The sequence below is a fragment of the Lygodium microphyllum genome, chromosome 18 (genome assembly GCF_053477565.2).
Source record: "Lygodium microphyllum isolate KBCC chromosome 18, Lygodium_microphyllum_v1.1.10, whole genome shotgun sequence".
Lineage (NCBI taxonomy): Eukaryota > Viridiplantae > Streptophyta > Polypodiopsida > Schizaeales > Lygodiaceae > Lygodium > Lygodium microphyllum.
Genome location: NC_141152.1, coordinates 38,895,056 through 38,912,885, shown reverse-complemented (window position 1 = coordinate 38,912,885; position 17,830 = coordinate 38,895,056). Strand labels below are relative to the sequence as shown.

At 44.2% G+C, this 17,830-nt stretch overlaps 1 protein-coding gene across 1 annotated transcript in view; it reads left to right on the top strand.

The window, feature by feature from the left end:
• The first annotated feature begins 2,133 nt into the window (after positions 1–2,133).
• The window catches only part of LOC148020768 (MLO-like protein 9), an 86,327-nt gene continuing 70,630 nt past the window's right edge, over positions 2,134–17,830 (top strand). The window contains exons 1-3 of the mRNA XM_087698581.1: positions 2,134–2,570; positions 2,955–3,015; positions 3,122–3,303. Coding sequence (XP_087554707.1) covers positions 2,421–2,570; positions 2,955–3,015; positions 3,122–3,303 — 393 coding nt within the window. The 5' untranslated portion in view covers positions 2,134–2,420. The remainder of the gene's footprint in view (positions 2,571–2,954; positions 3,016–3,121; positions 3,304–17,830) is intronic.

The window sequence follows — 17,830 nt, the reverse complement described above, 5'->3', positions numbered from 1 at the left end:
CATAGCTTCATCAAAAGAATCCACACTTTCACTTGCATCCCCTATAGGCATGTTTAGATCCAAACTCACATTTATGTGAGTAGATGCAGTAGGTGTGTCAGATGTGGGCGGAGGTGCAATCAATGAGGCGGTTACAAGCATGGAATCTCCTTGAGCAACCCGTTTCTTTCGAGCAAGTGCTAGAGATAGAGTCAATTGACTCAATTCCCTCTTAGGACGACCCATATCTATAATATGGATGCAAAAAGTTAAGGTATGCTAAAGTTAGACACTCCAAAATCCAAATGGTAGTGGACTGCGGCAAATACTAGCAATCTATAAAACTTGAGATTTAAAAATTGGTAGAATGTTGAACTCATACTTGCTCAAAGTTTCAATGAAGACTTGATTTAAAGTTAGATGGTATACTCTAATATCAATCTACCCTGCAAGGCAAAGACATCAAAAATTGAATCTCCATTTATGCTTGAAGACCACAATACCTCTTTCAATATAATAATTACATTACTTTTAACTAGTTTTGACTCCTAACTCCTGATAGAAAAAAAGAAAAATATCCATGGTAGTGTGGACAATGGCACTCTAAGCATCAATGCTCTCTTTCCAAGGAGAGACTCCACTTGGCCACCCTAGTTGAACATTGTTATATAAGTACAAGTACTTGGACCATGTAAAATCATACATCTTTATGTGAAGGATTGAGAAAACAATCTAGCAAATTAATGGGTTATTGACATACATTTGGAAGGAGTAGGATGTTGAGTTATCTATCTAAGATTAATAGTCTTAGATTTTGAAAGTCTCTAAGCTCAAGAATCGTATGCTAAAATCTAAATTCTCCAAGCTCAAGAATCGTATCATGTATGCTATATGACAAGGAATGTACCTTTGAAGTTCGAGGCTTCAAAGTTCGAACTATGCAAGCTTTAGCTCCTTGGACCTCAAGACAGCTTCTATTATACGAGCTGAAGTGCCAAGTGGCACTGGGTACTAGGTAGGTTGCTGCAGACTCCATGGAGAACTTAGGCCTCTAGCGGCCAGCCTCCTAGAGTCGACACCCAGGCCCCAAATTCGTATTGCTGCCAACTTAACACTGCCCACAATGATACCTATTTAGTATTACCACTTGCAGGCTCCGTCCCACGTTGGCACACAAGCACCGTCCCATGCTGGCACGTAGCACCACGCTCCAGCATCCGCCGCTCCAGCCTTCACGTCCCGACTCCCAGCCTACAGGGTGGTGGTCTGGTCAGGACTCAGCTACGTGCGGCGCGTCTCTAGCCTCCAGGGCCCAGGCTCCAAAGTTCGAGCCTTGGGAGTCAATACTCTAAGTCTCAAGACCCAACATATGTAAGTTGAAACTTGGCGAGGGGGGACTCGACTCCCACGGGCTACAGCCTACATGCTACGAGTCTCGAGAGCTTGTAGGCAATGGTGACTCTTGAGTCTCTTGACTCGAGTCTCAACGCTACATAGTACAATGGTGCTGTTGGTGCCTGTCGCTTTCAAGAAGGTGAGGGGAGGGTTTTGAGGTGCTGTCACGTTCAAGAAGATGAGGGCTTAAGGGAGGCCCAAGCCCTGAGGGTTTTGATTTTCCAATTGAGAGTGCTTGGTGTACTATAGTCTACTATCTATAGACTATACTCTATACTAACTAGTAAGTTAGTAACTCGGATCTCGATAGTAGTAGTTACTACTAACTAGTAGACTCACTACTAATTAGGCATTGGAATTTAGGCAATATGATTAATAAATTTATTTATAATATAATATATTAAAATTTTAGGAAAAAAAGCGCCCTTTGAATGCAATGCTAGAAGAATTTTGTCTTTCTCCAAGAAGGGCAAATTTTTTCTTTTCCCCTTCAAATGCATTGCTTGCAATATTGTGGGATTCTCCAGCAGGTCAATAATGGCCCAGAAGGGCTGTGCAACCTTCAAAAATGAACACTAAACTTCAACTTATTAATATTATCCGACGATGATGTGGGAAAGAAAGCTTTTCCTTTTGCGAGGCATACTTCTATTGGCCAGCACAGCTTGAAAATCGGTGAAAAATTATAATCTTTTGCAAAACAGTTGGTACGACCAAAACCTTGTTTTTATGGGCTTCCCACCAGTGCGCAAATTATTTGCGAGCAACTTGGGCCTGGTGAAGAGTCTGAAGACAGGCTCGAAGAAACGAAGAAAGAGCGGCGCATAAATAATGAGAGAGAAAGGTACATCTTCGTCATCAGCATTCGGCGGCGATCGGCGCGCTACCAGCACGCTTTCGGCCAGCTTCTCCGCACGTAGACAACTCTCAAGAAAAACACCATCATCAGAAATGCACCTCTCCCTCGCTCTCTTGCCCCGTCTCCCTCTCCATGTTTCTCTTGGCAATCCCAGAGAGATACGACGGCCAAGACGCGATCATCGACCATGTCATCATCATCAGGCAGTAGTAATGTAGCTGCAGAAGAATCAGTTCATAACCTGCTCTATACGCCCTCATGGATCATCGCATCCGTTTGCACCGTCTTCATCCTGTGCTCTCTCATCGTGGAGCGCACAATCTTCTTCACTGGACATGTATGAGAGATTCTTCTACCTCTCTGAATGATTTTTGAGAGGAGAAGAACAGGCAAACAGCCAAGAGGAAAAAGACAATGAGTTCCAACAGAGAGAGAGAGAGCCAGCCTATGAGACAAAACCAAAGTACACTTGTGTCCATTGTAATTTCCATGAAAGTGAAAAAATGCATTCTAGTATAAGGCTAATATCTAAATATTATGAACGCGAGAGAGAGAGAGAGAGAGAGAGAGAGAGCATATGAATGGGGAATGATGTTGGAACTCATTGGAACTCATTGTCTTCTACCCCATCTGAACGACTTTTGAAAGAATGAGTTTTGGACGGACGTTTTGAAAGATCAGATATGCTAGACCTTTCTTTGTTTTGTTTGCTCTTACGTAGGCCCTCAAGAAGAACAGGCACACAGCCCCACTTGCTGAAGCTATTGAGAAGATCAAAGAAGGTTAGGACTGGATCATATCATGACTAGAACCTTAGTGAAAATGAATGGGGACAATAAATTTGGTGGCTTAAGCTAATCCCACACTCATCTTTTCACATGTGAACAGAACTTATGCTTGTGGGCTTCATTTCCCTGGCTCTTACTGTGGGCCAAAGGAGTATCACAAAGATCTGCATTCCTGCCCATTGGTCAGGAGTAATGCTGCTATGTGACAAGCCCACCATTGAACATAAGGAAATAGATATGGAGGGGCCATCTGCCCCACAAGACGGAAGCACTTGTGGTAAGGTATATCATGCTGGAATGCAAGCAAGTACACCCTTTTTTTGAAAGTTGAGAAAGGATTAGAGTACTAATGCATAGTATTGTAAAGCATGGTCTGGACTCTGAAGCTTTGACAATCATCTTTCCATTTCAGTGAAAGGAAATAACAAGTTTGTACTTGGACTTCTTGTGGCTTCTGATAAGGAGGTCATGTGAAAAAGCATATTGGAACTAGATTGAGCATGGCAACTGAAAAACACATAAAAAAGATGGAGAAATTAAAGGAGCATTCAATTCTGGGGAAACTAAAAAATTGATTTTATGATGGTTACAATTCATGAAAGTAATTGATTGTGATTGTCTACTCCTCTGGTATGCTGATCTACTTGTAGACTATCAAAAGAGTTGTATTTGGTGATTTGATAAGCCTTTGGGCATTGTAAAGCTAGAATGTGTGATGAGTACAAATGATGTTTGTTATTTTTAGGATTGACATTCCCAACTAGGGACAATGTGGCATGTATCACAAGTGAGGTAGATACACTTGTTGATCCAATCACATGGGGCTCAAGGCTGTAATAAAGTGTGTAAGACTAGAACAACAAACTTGGAATCTGGATACAGAGATCTTGTAATAAAATACAATAACAAAAAATTAAAATAGAAAAGGATGAAAAGAATACAATTGAAAACCCCAAGCCACCTGCCAAATCTTAGATTGTCATATCCCACACACACACACACGCACACGCGTGCATGTGTGCACACACAACACAAGCATACTCGTGTGCAGTGCCATGCCTTCCTTATCTACATTTTGCATCATACCTTTCTTGCAATTCTTTACTATGGATATGACAATTGTATTTGGTCAAAACTTAGGCTCAATAGACTCTTTAGAATGTATCTAATTAATGACATTCTATTCTCAAAAAATATTCCTGTAGCAGTTAAAATTTCCTGAAGGGGCTATAAAACCTCCCCTCATGGATATGAAGTACAAGTGGAAGATGTGTGCATTTAGGCTGTTAGTTTGGAAGTTGGAAGACATCATAGCTTGGAAGTTGGAAGGTACACAAACTTAAAAGAATGATTTTATACTTGTAGAATAAACACTTATTGTGGGATGTTTAGGGTTGATTGCTGCTTTTAACTTTGCGTAGGCATCGAGGGCTTCATTTTTAAGCATTGGGTGAAATGATAGTATGATCTTTGCTTGTATTTGGGTCTACAAGCTGAACTTTGCATGGTGTATTCTTGCTGGATCAAAGATGTTGCTTTTTGACACTTTGTGATGTTTATATGGTTGATTGCTGCTTTTAACTTTGTGTAAGCGTCTAGGCCTTCATGGTTAAGCATTTGGGTGAAATGATAGTACAATCCTTGCTTATATCTAGGCCTACAAGCTGAACTTTACGTGGTGTATTCTTTTTGGATCAAAGATGTTGCTTTCTAGACTGCAAGTGTCAGCTTGGCAACCATCAGATGTGTGGTGAGATCGCATTTCAATCAAGCATTAACACATGATCATATAAAACCTTACCATTTGGGTTATTAAGGTGTTTATTGGCTGCATTTTATCTTCTATGGCTTCCTTTTATTGCCTGTTTTTTTGTACCGTTGTTTTGATACTGGCATATATCCCCTTCTAACCTATGGCAACCCCATTACAAAACCCTACTGATCAGTTGCTACCCTTGTTTGAGATTAACCTTGATCTCATGGCTTGTGCTACATGTGTAAGGTGAGTAATACTTTAGATGCAAAATTTGAGCTAGATGTGTTCATGAAGAGGACTTTGTGAACCAATGAGATGAGTACTTGGAAGCTTTTGAAGATGGCAAGGCTTATGCAGCATTGATACTTTCTATGGTGCACACATAGGAGATGTCTCACTGATGTTTTTCATGGAAGTAGAAGGCACCCAAAATCCCATCTTATCTTTGGGATTAGTGATCATGCATTGATCTTTTGTGTGCTTCTTGAAGGGAAACATGCACTGGCAAAAGTACTTAATGTAGCATCACTAGTGTCATCATCTTGGTTGAATCATTGGGTGGACTTAGACACACACAAGTGCAGTAGTGTGGGTGGACCAGTCATGGGCAAAATGCAGCACTCCACTACTTTGATGATGTGCAACCTGAAGGAGGATGATTTGAAACAGCAGTTGCATCATTGAGGCAGGCTACCAACTGAGTGAAGAAAGACAGCAGACTTGGGTGAAACAATGCTGGCCACAAACTTAGCAGAGCCACAAACAGGGGTGGAATCACTGATTAAGCAGCAAACTTGCACAGAAAATGGAGTGAAAAAGCCAGAAACTTGGGCACATTGAAAGCCAAACGGCAGACACAGAAATTGCACAGTCAATGATTCATGGAATGAACACTCAAGTAGCACTTGCAAATACACAGTTGTCCCCCTTGAATCGGCAGAGATGACTTCTAATGTACTCACTTGAAAGAAGCTCTAGACCTTATACCTGAAGTAGATCATGTACAATACTGGACAAGCTTGCTCTCTAGATGGCATGCATTTCATGTGCTTAGAACCTCATACTAGTCCAAAGTTTCACTAACCAAGGTCTATAAGCAACAACTTGTCAAAGGCTACAGAGCCTGGCTAGAACTAGAGTGAGATAAGGCAGGTTTTCATTGCATGTACTATTGCATACAGCTCCGTCTCATAAACAGAATAATTATGTTTTGCACGGTCTAATTTCTTGCTTTCAAAAGCAACCGGTCGACCCTCTTGTAATAAGACCGCGCCTACTGCCGTGTCACTAGCATCAGCTTCAACCACGAATGGTTTATTGGGATCCACAATTAATAGTACTGGAGCTGTAGCAATAGCTACCTTAAGTTTTTTAAAACTTTCATTTTGGTCTATTCCCCAATTAAAGCTCATTCCTTTTCCTTTAAGTTGGTCCGTCATTGGAACAACTATCTTGGCATAATCTCGAATGAATCTACAATAAAATCTAGATAAATCTAGGAAGATCTGCAGCTCTTCCAGGTTCCTTGGAGATGGCTATTCAATAATTACCCTTATTTTTTCTAGATCCACCTTGATTCCCTCTTTCGAGATAATATGCCCCAAATATTTGACCTCTTGTGCAAAGAATTCGCATTTAGTTTTCTTCACATAAAGGGAATGGGTTCTTTAAAAATTGGAATACTAACCGTAAGTGTTTCAAATGTTCTTCTCTTGATTTACTAAAGATCAAGATATCATCCAAGAAGACTACTACAAAGTGTCCTAGATAGGGCCGTAATACACTATTCATCAGCTTCATAAAAGTAGCTGGTGCATTAGTGAGACCAAAAGGCATCACCAAAAAATCATAATGCCCGTATCTAGTACGAAATGCCGTCTTAGGAACATCCTGGGCCTTAATTCTTACTTGGTGATAGCCTGATCTTAAATCAATCTTTGTGAATAATTTTGTCCCTTGTAATTGATCAAAAAGATCTTCCATTCTAGGCATAGGAAATTTATTCCTCACTGTTATTTTATTAAGTGCTCTATAATCAACACAAAGTCGCATAGAACCATCTTTTTTCTTCATTAATAAAATTGGCGAAGCCCAAGGTGAATTTCTGGGTTGTATAAACCCGTTATCAAGGTAATCCTTAATTTGTCTTTCGACTTCTTGGTGCTGTGTTTCACTTAGCCTGTAAGGTGGTTTAGAAATAGGGCGTGCATCCTTGCCAATTGGGTGATTTACATCACCCCTGTCTGGTGGAAGGCCACTAGGTAAGTCAGATGGAAACACATCTTTAAATTCATCTAGCAAACCACTTAATTCATTATTTACATTCAACTCATAAACATAAGAAAATTATTGCTTTATATTACAAGAAGTAAAAGTGTCCTGTATAGGAAGGGATCATAACATATATACCTCACAAGCTTCCTTCTTTATCAACTTCGGAACTTCAACGGAACACATCAAAGGGTTATTAGATACTTCATGTTCACCTTGAATCACAAAAGTCTTACCATCCCTTTCAAATTCCAGTGTATTATGATGATAACTACGCTTTAAGGATGGTTCTAATCCCCATAGCCACTCTCTCCCTAAAGCGATATCGGCTCTTTCCATATTCATAATTTGGAAATCAAGCCTATCTTTATATCCTTGGATCTCGATTTCCAAATTGGATACCATTGTATCCCATATTTTATTATTCTGACCTTGCATCATACGAACAACATATTGATGCTCACTCTGTTGCTGGGGAAGTTTCAACTTTTTGACAAGTGCATAATTTATGAAGTTGTGGGTAGCAGAGTCATCAATCATGACTCTAACCCTCTTTCCAGCTATCAATCCATGCACTCTAACTAAATCATCTGGCCCAAAGGTAGGTTGCCACATAGAAGTTGACATACAACACCTATGTTGTACATCCTTGTGCAAGTCCTCTAAAGATTTATACCTTTCATGCCCCTTTAATTCCAGGATTTGCACTACATGGATTTTTTTCTGTTTTTCCTTGCTCTTGTCCTTATCCTTTCCTTTATCTTCCCCCTTCTTTCTTTGAGGGCAATTCCAAGCAGCATGGTTAGGGGATAGGCAATTGAAACACAACCTTTCTTTTTTGGCCTTATCAAAGTCATCTTGACTTAACTTTGGCCTTACATATTGTTTCTTTTCAAAGGGTTGTTTCTTACCCTTAAGGAATGGCATTTTCCTTTTGGATTTGCCTACAAATTTTGAGGTCTCAAATTCCTTAGTTTTGGGCTCTGTATCAGTGAGACTAGTGAGTGCACCTAGACACATATTATCTTCATTGATTAATGCAAATTTAATTGCGTCTTCAAGTGTCTTAGGTGAACTCCTTTTCACTTCCTTTTTACAAGCCTTATCTAGTTTCCTTATGAATCCTCTTGTCTTTTGAAATTCATCTATTCCTTCCAATTTGAGGATTATCTCACGATACTCCTTGAAATATGGCAGCAAAGGTCTTCCCTTTTGTTTGACAAAATCCCAATCTTCCCAATTTCTTTCCATTTCATTTTCAGGAAGGAATTCTTTCAAAAAGACCGATTCAAATTGAGCCCAAGTTTCAGGTATTTTATTTGCCTCCTTTAAAGTTCTCCACCATTTATATGCTTTTGGCCCCAAGGTTAGATTGGCCTCTAGCGCTTGGAGATGTGGTGGAGTATTCTTAAGTTTGTGCAAATCCTCCCATTTTTGGAGGAAATTAAAGATAGTATCTTTATTTCTATCTTTTTCCTTCCCATGAAATTGAGGGGGTTTCATATATTTTAACATTGTGTTATCTCTCAGCTTTTGGTGGGGTTCTCTAGAATCTCGCATAGTCACATCTACATCTTTTTGATGAAGATGGAATATCTGAGGTCTCTACCTTACCTTTATACCTTTCTAGTAATAAGGCTGATTGGGATTTTATTTCGGTGTGAGTGCTTGAGTTAGCAACTCCATTTGAACCCCCTGTGCTTGCACACGAGCCATTAAATCATCAAATTGTTCTCGTGTAGCAAAAAATTCTTCCTAGTGTTCTTCTTGCATTTCAGTTTCATGGGGATCCACCATAGGGTGGTCCCCGGAACTAGAACCTTCTGTTGCCCCCTCTCTCTTCCTTTTTCCCCCATCTATACACTGGAATTGGAAAGAAATTAGAAGAAATTTGTAGACAAAGGTGGGGTGTTTCCCTGATTACAAAGGTAGGACAGATGTCAATGGCCTTTACAGCTCAATAGTAGAAAGAACGTGAGGAACAATGCGACTTTCCTCCAATGTGTAGTGGTTGTATGCAGGTTGCATGGAAACAAAGCCTATCGGCAGGAGCGATGGGTAAGGGTGTGATTAAACACCACAGCCAGGTTGCGTGGAAACAAGGCCGTGGCTAGAGTGATAATTAATGTGGCCCATGTTGATGCAGAATGTGGCCGCAATGACTGAAGACAGGACACGCTAACGTAGAATGTGGCCGCGACGACTGAAGACAGAACCTGATCATGTGGCCGCAACGATTGAAGATGGGACACGATGACGCAGAACGTGGCCACAACGATTGAAGACAGTACCCGATCGTTTCGGCAGGACGTGGCCCGACTGCAGTCGTCGCCAACACATGATGTGGTCGAAGTGGCTTTGATACCAGTATTATGATACGAGTATTACATACTGGACTGTCTTTTTGTCTTCTACTGGTGATGCCCACTCAGCTCTAGGGAAATGAGCACGAGAGAGATCTCTTCCACTCTCCACTTAGCCACACCTTGGAAGTTGCTGGCCAAAATGAAATCGTGGCTCCCCCGCCAGCCGTCGACTTCAGGTGAGTTATACTATTTTTAAACTCACTTACTTCCTAGGCTCCCCTTGATCCCGTTCGGGTGCCCAAGGCCCCCTAGACGGTCATCCCTCGTGCTTGTTTCCCAACAAGTTACACAATAAATGTAACACTCAATCATATTGACAAATGATGAGGAAACTACAGGCGACAACTAGCAGTTGAAAATGCAATAGTATGAGGCCTCCAGATAGCAAGGCGACAGTAGGAATGGAGATGCCAGGTGTTGAAGAAGATGGTGATGATGTGGCAGCAATTGCATAGGATGGACAGCCATTGAGTGGAAGGTTGATGGCCGAAATGTGCACATGGGAGTCAAAAACCTACATACAAGGATTGGGCTGAATGGTGGGCAGCTTGTCTATTTATAGATGTAGAAGGATCCTCCCAAATTAGGGTTTTGCATGTGGGACATTGTACACATAAACTCTCTAGAACCGCTCGCCATTTAATGGAATTTTTGGTGGTTTATTGTTTTGGGACTGTTTTAAGAGCTAATCAGTGGGTAACAAATTTTTAGCCCAACAATTGACTCTTGTCTGAGAAGTGAAGTCCTTTTCATTGGATAATTCTTGGCAATATGCTCCATTGCTTGCATGTGGCACGCTTGCTATATTTATGAGCCTCTTATGTCTCCTCTTATGGAGTTTGTTTTGGGAAGAGTCTCCCTTACTACCCATGGGCTTGCCCTTGCATTTGTTCTTATCCTTGTCATTGGACTTTGCAACACTAGACTAGTTGGATTGATCAGCCTTAGTATAAGGTAAAGTGGGTGAAATAAGCCATCCATGTTATCATTTTGCTTCTAACAACATCCTTATCTTTCCTTTGGTGCAACTTGTAGTTTGTTGGAGTGTGGTGTTGATTGCATTTGATCATCTATTCATAGCATGTGTCTTAGGTTGACTCCTACCAAAAGAGCCACTCCATCTATAAGTCTCTTTTTTGAACATGAAGAAGCTTAAGTTATTTTGTTTGCGACACAAAGGCAAGGACACTATCTGTCTCTTTGATGAAGGTGCATAAGCTTCTAATTTTACTTGTATTGAACTCTGGAAGGTAATTTTTGTTGTCATTCATTCTCTATTGTTCTTTTAAAAACTTGTTGGATGTCTAGTCTTTGTTGTATTGCATGAAAGATACTAGCCCAGGTCAAATATTTGGGGACTCTATGTTGCCCAAGGTGCCCATTGGCTAAAGGATAGGTGGAGGGAAAAAGGGGAAAAGAGGATGAAAATTGTACAGTAGGTGAGCTGTCATGGGGACGTGAAATTTTGAGATGCTTTAATCTTGCCGATAACATTTGATTAATATTAATCAAATGTGTAAGGTTGTTTAAGCACATGTGATGCACATGGCAATTATTTCATGGTAATAGACCAAGGACCCTGAGGATGCAGTGGGTGTCAAAGGCGAAAGTTGTGATAAGTTATGCTAGCTGGGCTTTGGGGATCAGTTGGTGTCAGTTTTGACCCTGTGACAAATTTTTGGCTAATAAGTGTCGATGTTGACACTAGGGACTAGCATTAATTAATTAATTAATGCTTGTCTAAGGGTCAACAAAGGCTGGGAATCACTCTAGGTTGCAAATGGCCTAGCCAATTTAATTATAGATGGGTATATTTAATTGTGGGCAAGGTAAGAAGGGTTGAAATTAATTTTCAAGATTACTTAATTTTGAAAATTAATTAAATGATTGGATAATGTTGAAAAATGGGCTTAGAAGGTTGCTACTTGGCAAAAATACCCATGCAAATTGAGAAAACGTTTTAGGGGTTGGGTCTTAGTCATTCAGTTAGTTAATAGCTTGGAGAGAGAGAGAGAGAGAGAGAGAGAGAGAGAGAGAGAGAGAGAGAGAGAGAGAGAGAGAGAGAGAGATTAATTAATGGAGAGAGAGAGAGAGAAGAGAGAGAGAGAATCGCGATGGAGGACTGTCGTGCCCTGTCCGTGACCTACCTGTGGACGCCCTGTTCCTGAGCCGCCGACGTTGCTGCTTCCTACCGCGGACGTCGACCTGAGCCACCGCGTTATCGCCTCCTGCTGCCGGACGTTGACCTGAGCCGCCGCGTTCTCGCCTCCTGCTGCCGGACGTCGACCTGCTCGCGGGCGCCTACCTGTGGCTGGTTGCAAGTCGCTGCGGACGCCCGTACTTGCACGTTCTTCCTCGTTCCTGCTTCGTTTCCTGCCTTCCCGCCTTCTGCCTTGGCCATTCGCCGTCTGCCCAGATCGGAACCCTGCTGTGCGAGCGTGCCTCACTGCTCTGCGTCTTGCCTGACGTCTCCCCTTAGCCTCGTGCACAGGTCGTTCTACCCTGCCGTTGTCTGTCCTCTCGACTCGTGCTGCCTCCCTGCGTGCGACCTTTCGTCTCTGTTCCGCGCGCGAGAGAGAGCGAGAGAGAGAGAGAGAGAGAGAGAGAGAGAGAGAGAGAGAGAGAGAGAGAGAGAGAGAGAGAGAGAGAGAGAGAGAGAGAGAGAGAGAGAGAGAGAGAGAGCGAGAGAGCGGGCGACGCCAGAAGACAGCAATATGGCTGGCCTGGATATGGATTTTCTCGACCGGACGGTGGCAGCCCTTGGCCCTGATTCCGATACCGAGGAGCCGGAGGATATGGTGCCCTGCATGGAGGAGATGCCTCCGGGCTCTGAACTGCCGCCTGCGGGCAAACGTTCCAAGCATACTCCTGACGAGCCAATGGGTCCTCAGGACCGTTCCTATGCGCAGGTTGCCTCTGATCCTGTGGATTCGCAGGAGATAGATTGGGAGCATTTGCTGGACTTCGCCAATTCTCTGCTTGGCGACTATGTCCAGCACAACAATGAAACTTTTTCGGATGCGGGAACTGATGATGTGCTGGAAGCCACGGTGGACCCGAAATCAGTCTTGCGGTCCTTCTCAATCTTTTATGACTGTGCAGTCATACTTTTCTTCACTGGCAGAATCCCCGTGCTTTCACATATTCGCCAGTGGATGCATCATCTACTGCAAGGGGAATGTGTTGAGGAGATCTTCCTTGGACCTCGCGGCTTTTATGAGGTACTGTTGAAATCAGAAACCCATCGCGCTGAACTCCTGTCCAAGCTGCCATTATTCTTTGATCGCCGCTTGGTCCATGTTGTACCATGGCGCCCGATGGCCGATTTCCAGCGTCTGCTTCAACGCGAATGCCCGGTATGGGTGGAAGTGGAAAATTGTCCGGCAGTTTATTGGCCATTGTTGAAGGATGCGATGGCCGTTGTGGGCACAGTGCTGGTGCCCCCAAGCCTCAGGGCTATGAATCGCAACCATCTATGCATGTTATGGGACACAGCCAGGAAACGGCCTGCGTGGCTTCGCCTCAATTGTTCTGGCATGCATCCCTTGCATTTTCGCTTGAAATGGGGCAATTTTGCAGGCCACTGCTTTTCATGTGGTAAATTGGGGCATTTCATGGCCGAATGCCCTGAACGGCAACCGTCTTCCGAGGATGCACAGGCTGTGCTGCTGAAGGATGACATGGTCCTTGATGCCCCGACACAGGAGGCCCTTCAGCCGCCAAATGTTGTGGATAAAGGCAAGCAACAGGTCCTGGGTTTGGACTCTCGCAGCACTGATTGGATTGAGGCCCGTCCAAAAAAAGGTAAAAAGTTGGATGCAGGCATGGCCGATCCTAGGCCTACTACTTCACAGGACTCCGTGCGCACGTATATGCGCAGGAAAGAAATGTTCACCTCACAGCCGGCTGCGCGTACTATCGCCCCGTCTGCCCCCCGTAATCAGTCTACAAGGAAAGCCTATACAGACGGCCCCAAGGGCCCACCTGCTAAGCTGGTGTTTGATACAAAAGGTAATGTGATTACACCCTGGGATCGGCGTTATCCCCGCCCTGCTTCCAAGGCAGTGGATTTTCCTTCTACCTCTAAAGCAGGTCTCCAGAATTCGTATGCAGTATTGGCTGATTTTCTGGATGAGGGTGTCCTAGATGCTCTCGCGGAAAAGGTGAAATCGAGACAACAACCGCCTCGTTCCTGACTCCCTTTTTTGAAAGATATATGAAGATAGCCACCTGGAATGTGCGAGGCATTTGCTCTCGCCATAAGCAACATGCCATTGGACTGTCTTGCATGAGAATAAGTGGGATGTATTGTGTGCAGTTGAGCACAAAAGTCACGCTGAAGCAGCCAAAATTGTTGATTGTCATGGATTCCGTCTGTTTTATGCAGGGACACATGCTACGCACTATTCGGGCGTGCTGATGATTGTCCATGAAAAATACCAGCCTGTTCTTGTCAAAAATGATGTGCAGGGCCGCTTTCTGGTAATCGAAGTCTTATTTGAAGGAGAAATTTTATGGTTGCTGGGCCTCTATGCTCCAAACGATCCTGCCTCCCGACGGGATCTTTGGTCGACTTTGCAGGACTCCATGTCACTTGGCCGAAGGGGATTTTTGATGGGAGATTTCAATATGTGTGTTGACTCTTCTCAGTCCACTTCGGGGCATTCGGTAATGGATACGCCGGAAAGCCGCGTGTGGAATTCCTTTGCTTTGCGCGTGCTTATACAAGATCTTTGGTCGTGGCTTCACCCTTCTTTTTCAGGCTTTACTTTTCATTCCGCACAATATGCCACTAATTGGTCGCGGTTGGACCGAATGTATATCATGCAGGGGGATGATTTTCTTCCCGAAATGCTGGAAATGAAGGTCTTGCAGCAATATGCGTTGTCGGACCATTTCCCCCTCCAGTTTGAGATGCGGGCACACTCTATTGCACCTTTTACGCTGTTGCTGGATAGGCTCCCTTTACGTTTCAACTCCTCTTATTTGACGCATCCAATTTTTCAGGGCTATATGCAGCAATTGATTGAGAGATTCTTATTGGACTTCGCCTCTGCCGGCCTGGCAGCATTTGCGCGGCTGCTTTCTAATGTGCAGCGGGTTGCTCGGCAGTATGGGATTCATCATGCCTCTCTTTGTCGGCGACGTCGACAGGCAGCACAGGACTTACTGGCTTTGGTCCGTTCCTTGCTCGTGGATTCCCCAGATGATGATTTTCTGCTGTCACTGGAAAGGCGTTTGGCCCATCTTATTCAAGTTTTTCAGTTGAAATCTTGTCAGCAGGCCAAGCTGCATAACTTGACTGACACATTGCAAGATAGTGCCTGCCAGTCTCATAAGTTCTTTTGCGCCTTGCATGCTTCTCCGGCTCGCGAAAATATGACCAGGCTCCAGGATTCGGAAGGTCGCATGGTCACTGATCCGCAGATCATTGTCACCATGTGCAGGAATTATTTTATGGAACTTCTTGGCTCTTCTCCCTCGCCTTCTAGCCAGGTTACGCATGCCCGCTCGGCCTTCTATCATCTGGTCCGTCAGCAGGTTCCACTTGACATGCAAGCCACTTTGGAGGCGGATATTTGCGAGGAGGAGGTTATGGATGTTTTGTTGCATCTGCCTAAGGATAAAAGTCCTGCTTGGGATGGTATCACTAATGAATTCTTTGAGCACTCGGCTGCGCAGTTGGTGAAGCCATTGGCGGTCATGTGTCAGCAGGTTTGGGAAACAGGGGTCATGCCTTCCTCATGGAAAGAAGGCGTTATCAAACTGATTCCCAAGGTCCCTTCGCTGTCAAAGCTGCAACACTGGAGACCAATTTCTTTGATGGGCTTGATGTACAAAATCTTCTCCAAAGTGCTGGCGAATCGGCTTCACAAGCATCTTCCAGCTATTGTGCATCCCCTCCAATATGGTTTCATCAAGGGTCGCAACATTCTCCATAATATCTTGAATGTGCAAATGGCTATTGACTATGCGCGGCATTCCAGTCAGGAAGTGGTCTTGATTCAACTGGACTTGGAAAAGGCCTTTGACTATGTGGACTGGTCTTTCATTGCAGATCTCATGTCTGCTATGGGCTTTGGTACACGGATGTCCCAATTGATCTACACCATTAGTGCTGCGGCTTCTTCAAGAGTTATGCTCAATGGTGGGGTTACAGAGCCATTTGTCCTTGCTCGCTCGGTCCGACAGGGTTGCCCTTTGAGTCCTCTCTTCTTTGCCCTGGCAACTCACCCGGTCCTTTCAATGTTATCCTCAATGGCGGCTTCGGCTCAGCTAGCCAGATTGTCTCTTCCTTTGGGGCAGCACTTCATTAGCCAATCTCTGGCTGATGATACTTTTATGATTTTGCGTGCAGACAGGGACAACATTCGAAAGGCATTAGATGTTTGGACGCTCTTTGGTCAGGCCTCGGGTCTTCGCATCAATGCCTTTAAGTCGGCCATTCTCAGTTGCACGGAGCCTGATTTACAGTCATTAGGCTGGCAGGGTCAGGTGGTTTCCCGTGGATCCATTGTCAGGCATCTTGGCTACCCGTTGGGAGTGGATGTACGGCCAAAGGACCTACTGGAGTGGATTTCACAAAAACTGGCAACGAAGTTTATGTATTGGAAGTCGCAAGCGTGGCCATTCCATGTGCGCCTCAAAGTGGCTCAGACCATTATGCTACCCATGCTAACGTATTTCCTGCCATTGCTGCCATGGACGCCTACTACGTTGAAGGCTCTTACTCATCCTGTTCGTTTCATGCTATGGAAGGACTCCCTGCAGTCAGGCATTTCATGGATTTCATGGCCGCATACATGTACCCCTAAACGCATGGGTGGTGGTGCTATTTTGGATGCAGAAACTCATATGGTGGCTCTTCGTTGGTCTCTTTTTCGTGCCATGTGTGTGGATCATCACCCGTGGACCATCATAGCCCGTTATTTTCTTGAGGACAGCGGGCTACGACATGGTAACACACGGCTTCGGGCCTCCTGGTGGCATGTCCTTAATTCTGACTCTCGCTTTTCCAGTCCCTCTTCCTCTTTGTTATTGCACTTGGTCGGCTCTTGGAAAGTGGTGCTCCAAAAGGCCCGTTGGCATCCAGTAGGGGACCGTGTGCAGTCTAACTCCTTTCAGCTGGAATTGCTGGCAGTTTCCAGATTAGTCTCGTGGGAAGACAAACATCAGCTCAGACCGAGATTTAACCGCATGGCCCGTTTAGGTCGACGTCGATTGCGGATGCTACCCTTGCCACTCGCAATGTCCTCGCATCGTTTCGGACTGCTCGGAGACTTTTCAGGATCCTGCGCGGATACCGTGGTTTATGGGACAAGCTTTTATTGGAGCTTCACGGTCGGCAACCCTTTCCTGCCCTGGCTGTGGATCGTCCTTGGCAGGACTGGGACCTTGCAGGCAGGTTGAGTCTGGAAAAGGCCTCTACCAATCAGGTGTATCATCTTCTCATTCGAGATCACCAATGGCTGGGTGTGAAAGCTAATACTGTTTGGGGACTGCGGAAATCGCGGACATGGTGACAGGCAACCTTGATGGAGGGCTGGCTGAATAAGGCACCTTTCAAATGCAAGGTCTTCCTTTGGCGGGTGATGATTGGTGGTCTTCCTCTTGCCTCGGCCCTTTCCAAGCGTCGAATCTCGAATGGCAACTATTTCTTCTGTACCACTACCGTGGAATCGGCCAGACATCGTTTTCTTTCTTGCCCGCTCGCCAAGAATATCTGGTTTCTCTTGTCGCAAATCTGGCAAGCGGTGGTGGGGTTCTCACTGACTCCTTTCGATTGGGTTTTTGTGCGCCCAAAGTACCCCACGCCGCCACAATTACATATGAAGATCTTATTTCCCTTTTTCAGATACTGGGGATGCTGGCACATTTGGACCACGCGCAATGCTTTTCTTTTTGATTCGGCCTCTAATGTACCGAGACATATTGCCAGGCTTAAAGGGCTTTTGCATTGGCAGCTAGATCTCATTCGACATTCCGACTTGCTCCCTCGGGAGGATTTGCATCCCTGGCATATGGCAATAGCCTCTGGGTCGTTGCCATGATTGGTGTAACCTTTGTAGTACATTAGTACGGGGATTTCCCACACGTTGGGCTAGGGCCCTCGTGTCTCTTGTAATCATGTCATCATGTAATCTTGTACTTTTTTCGTAATTAATACAATTACCTTTTACGAAAAGAAAAAAGAAAAAAAGAGAGATTAATTAATGTGAAGATTCGATGCCAAAGCAAAAAGATTCCAGGCCACCGTTGCCCAATTAACATTAGTGCGATCAAACTTTAGGAACATAAAGGAATCATCTACAAAAGATTGACCCACAAGTTGGTCACCGCAAGGAAGAGATAAGCCAACGATCTCACCTTGAGCTGCCAACTTATCCAATAATGAGAGTATCGGGTGAGTTACCAA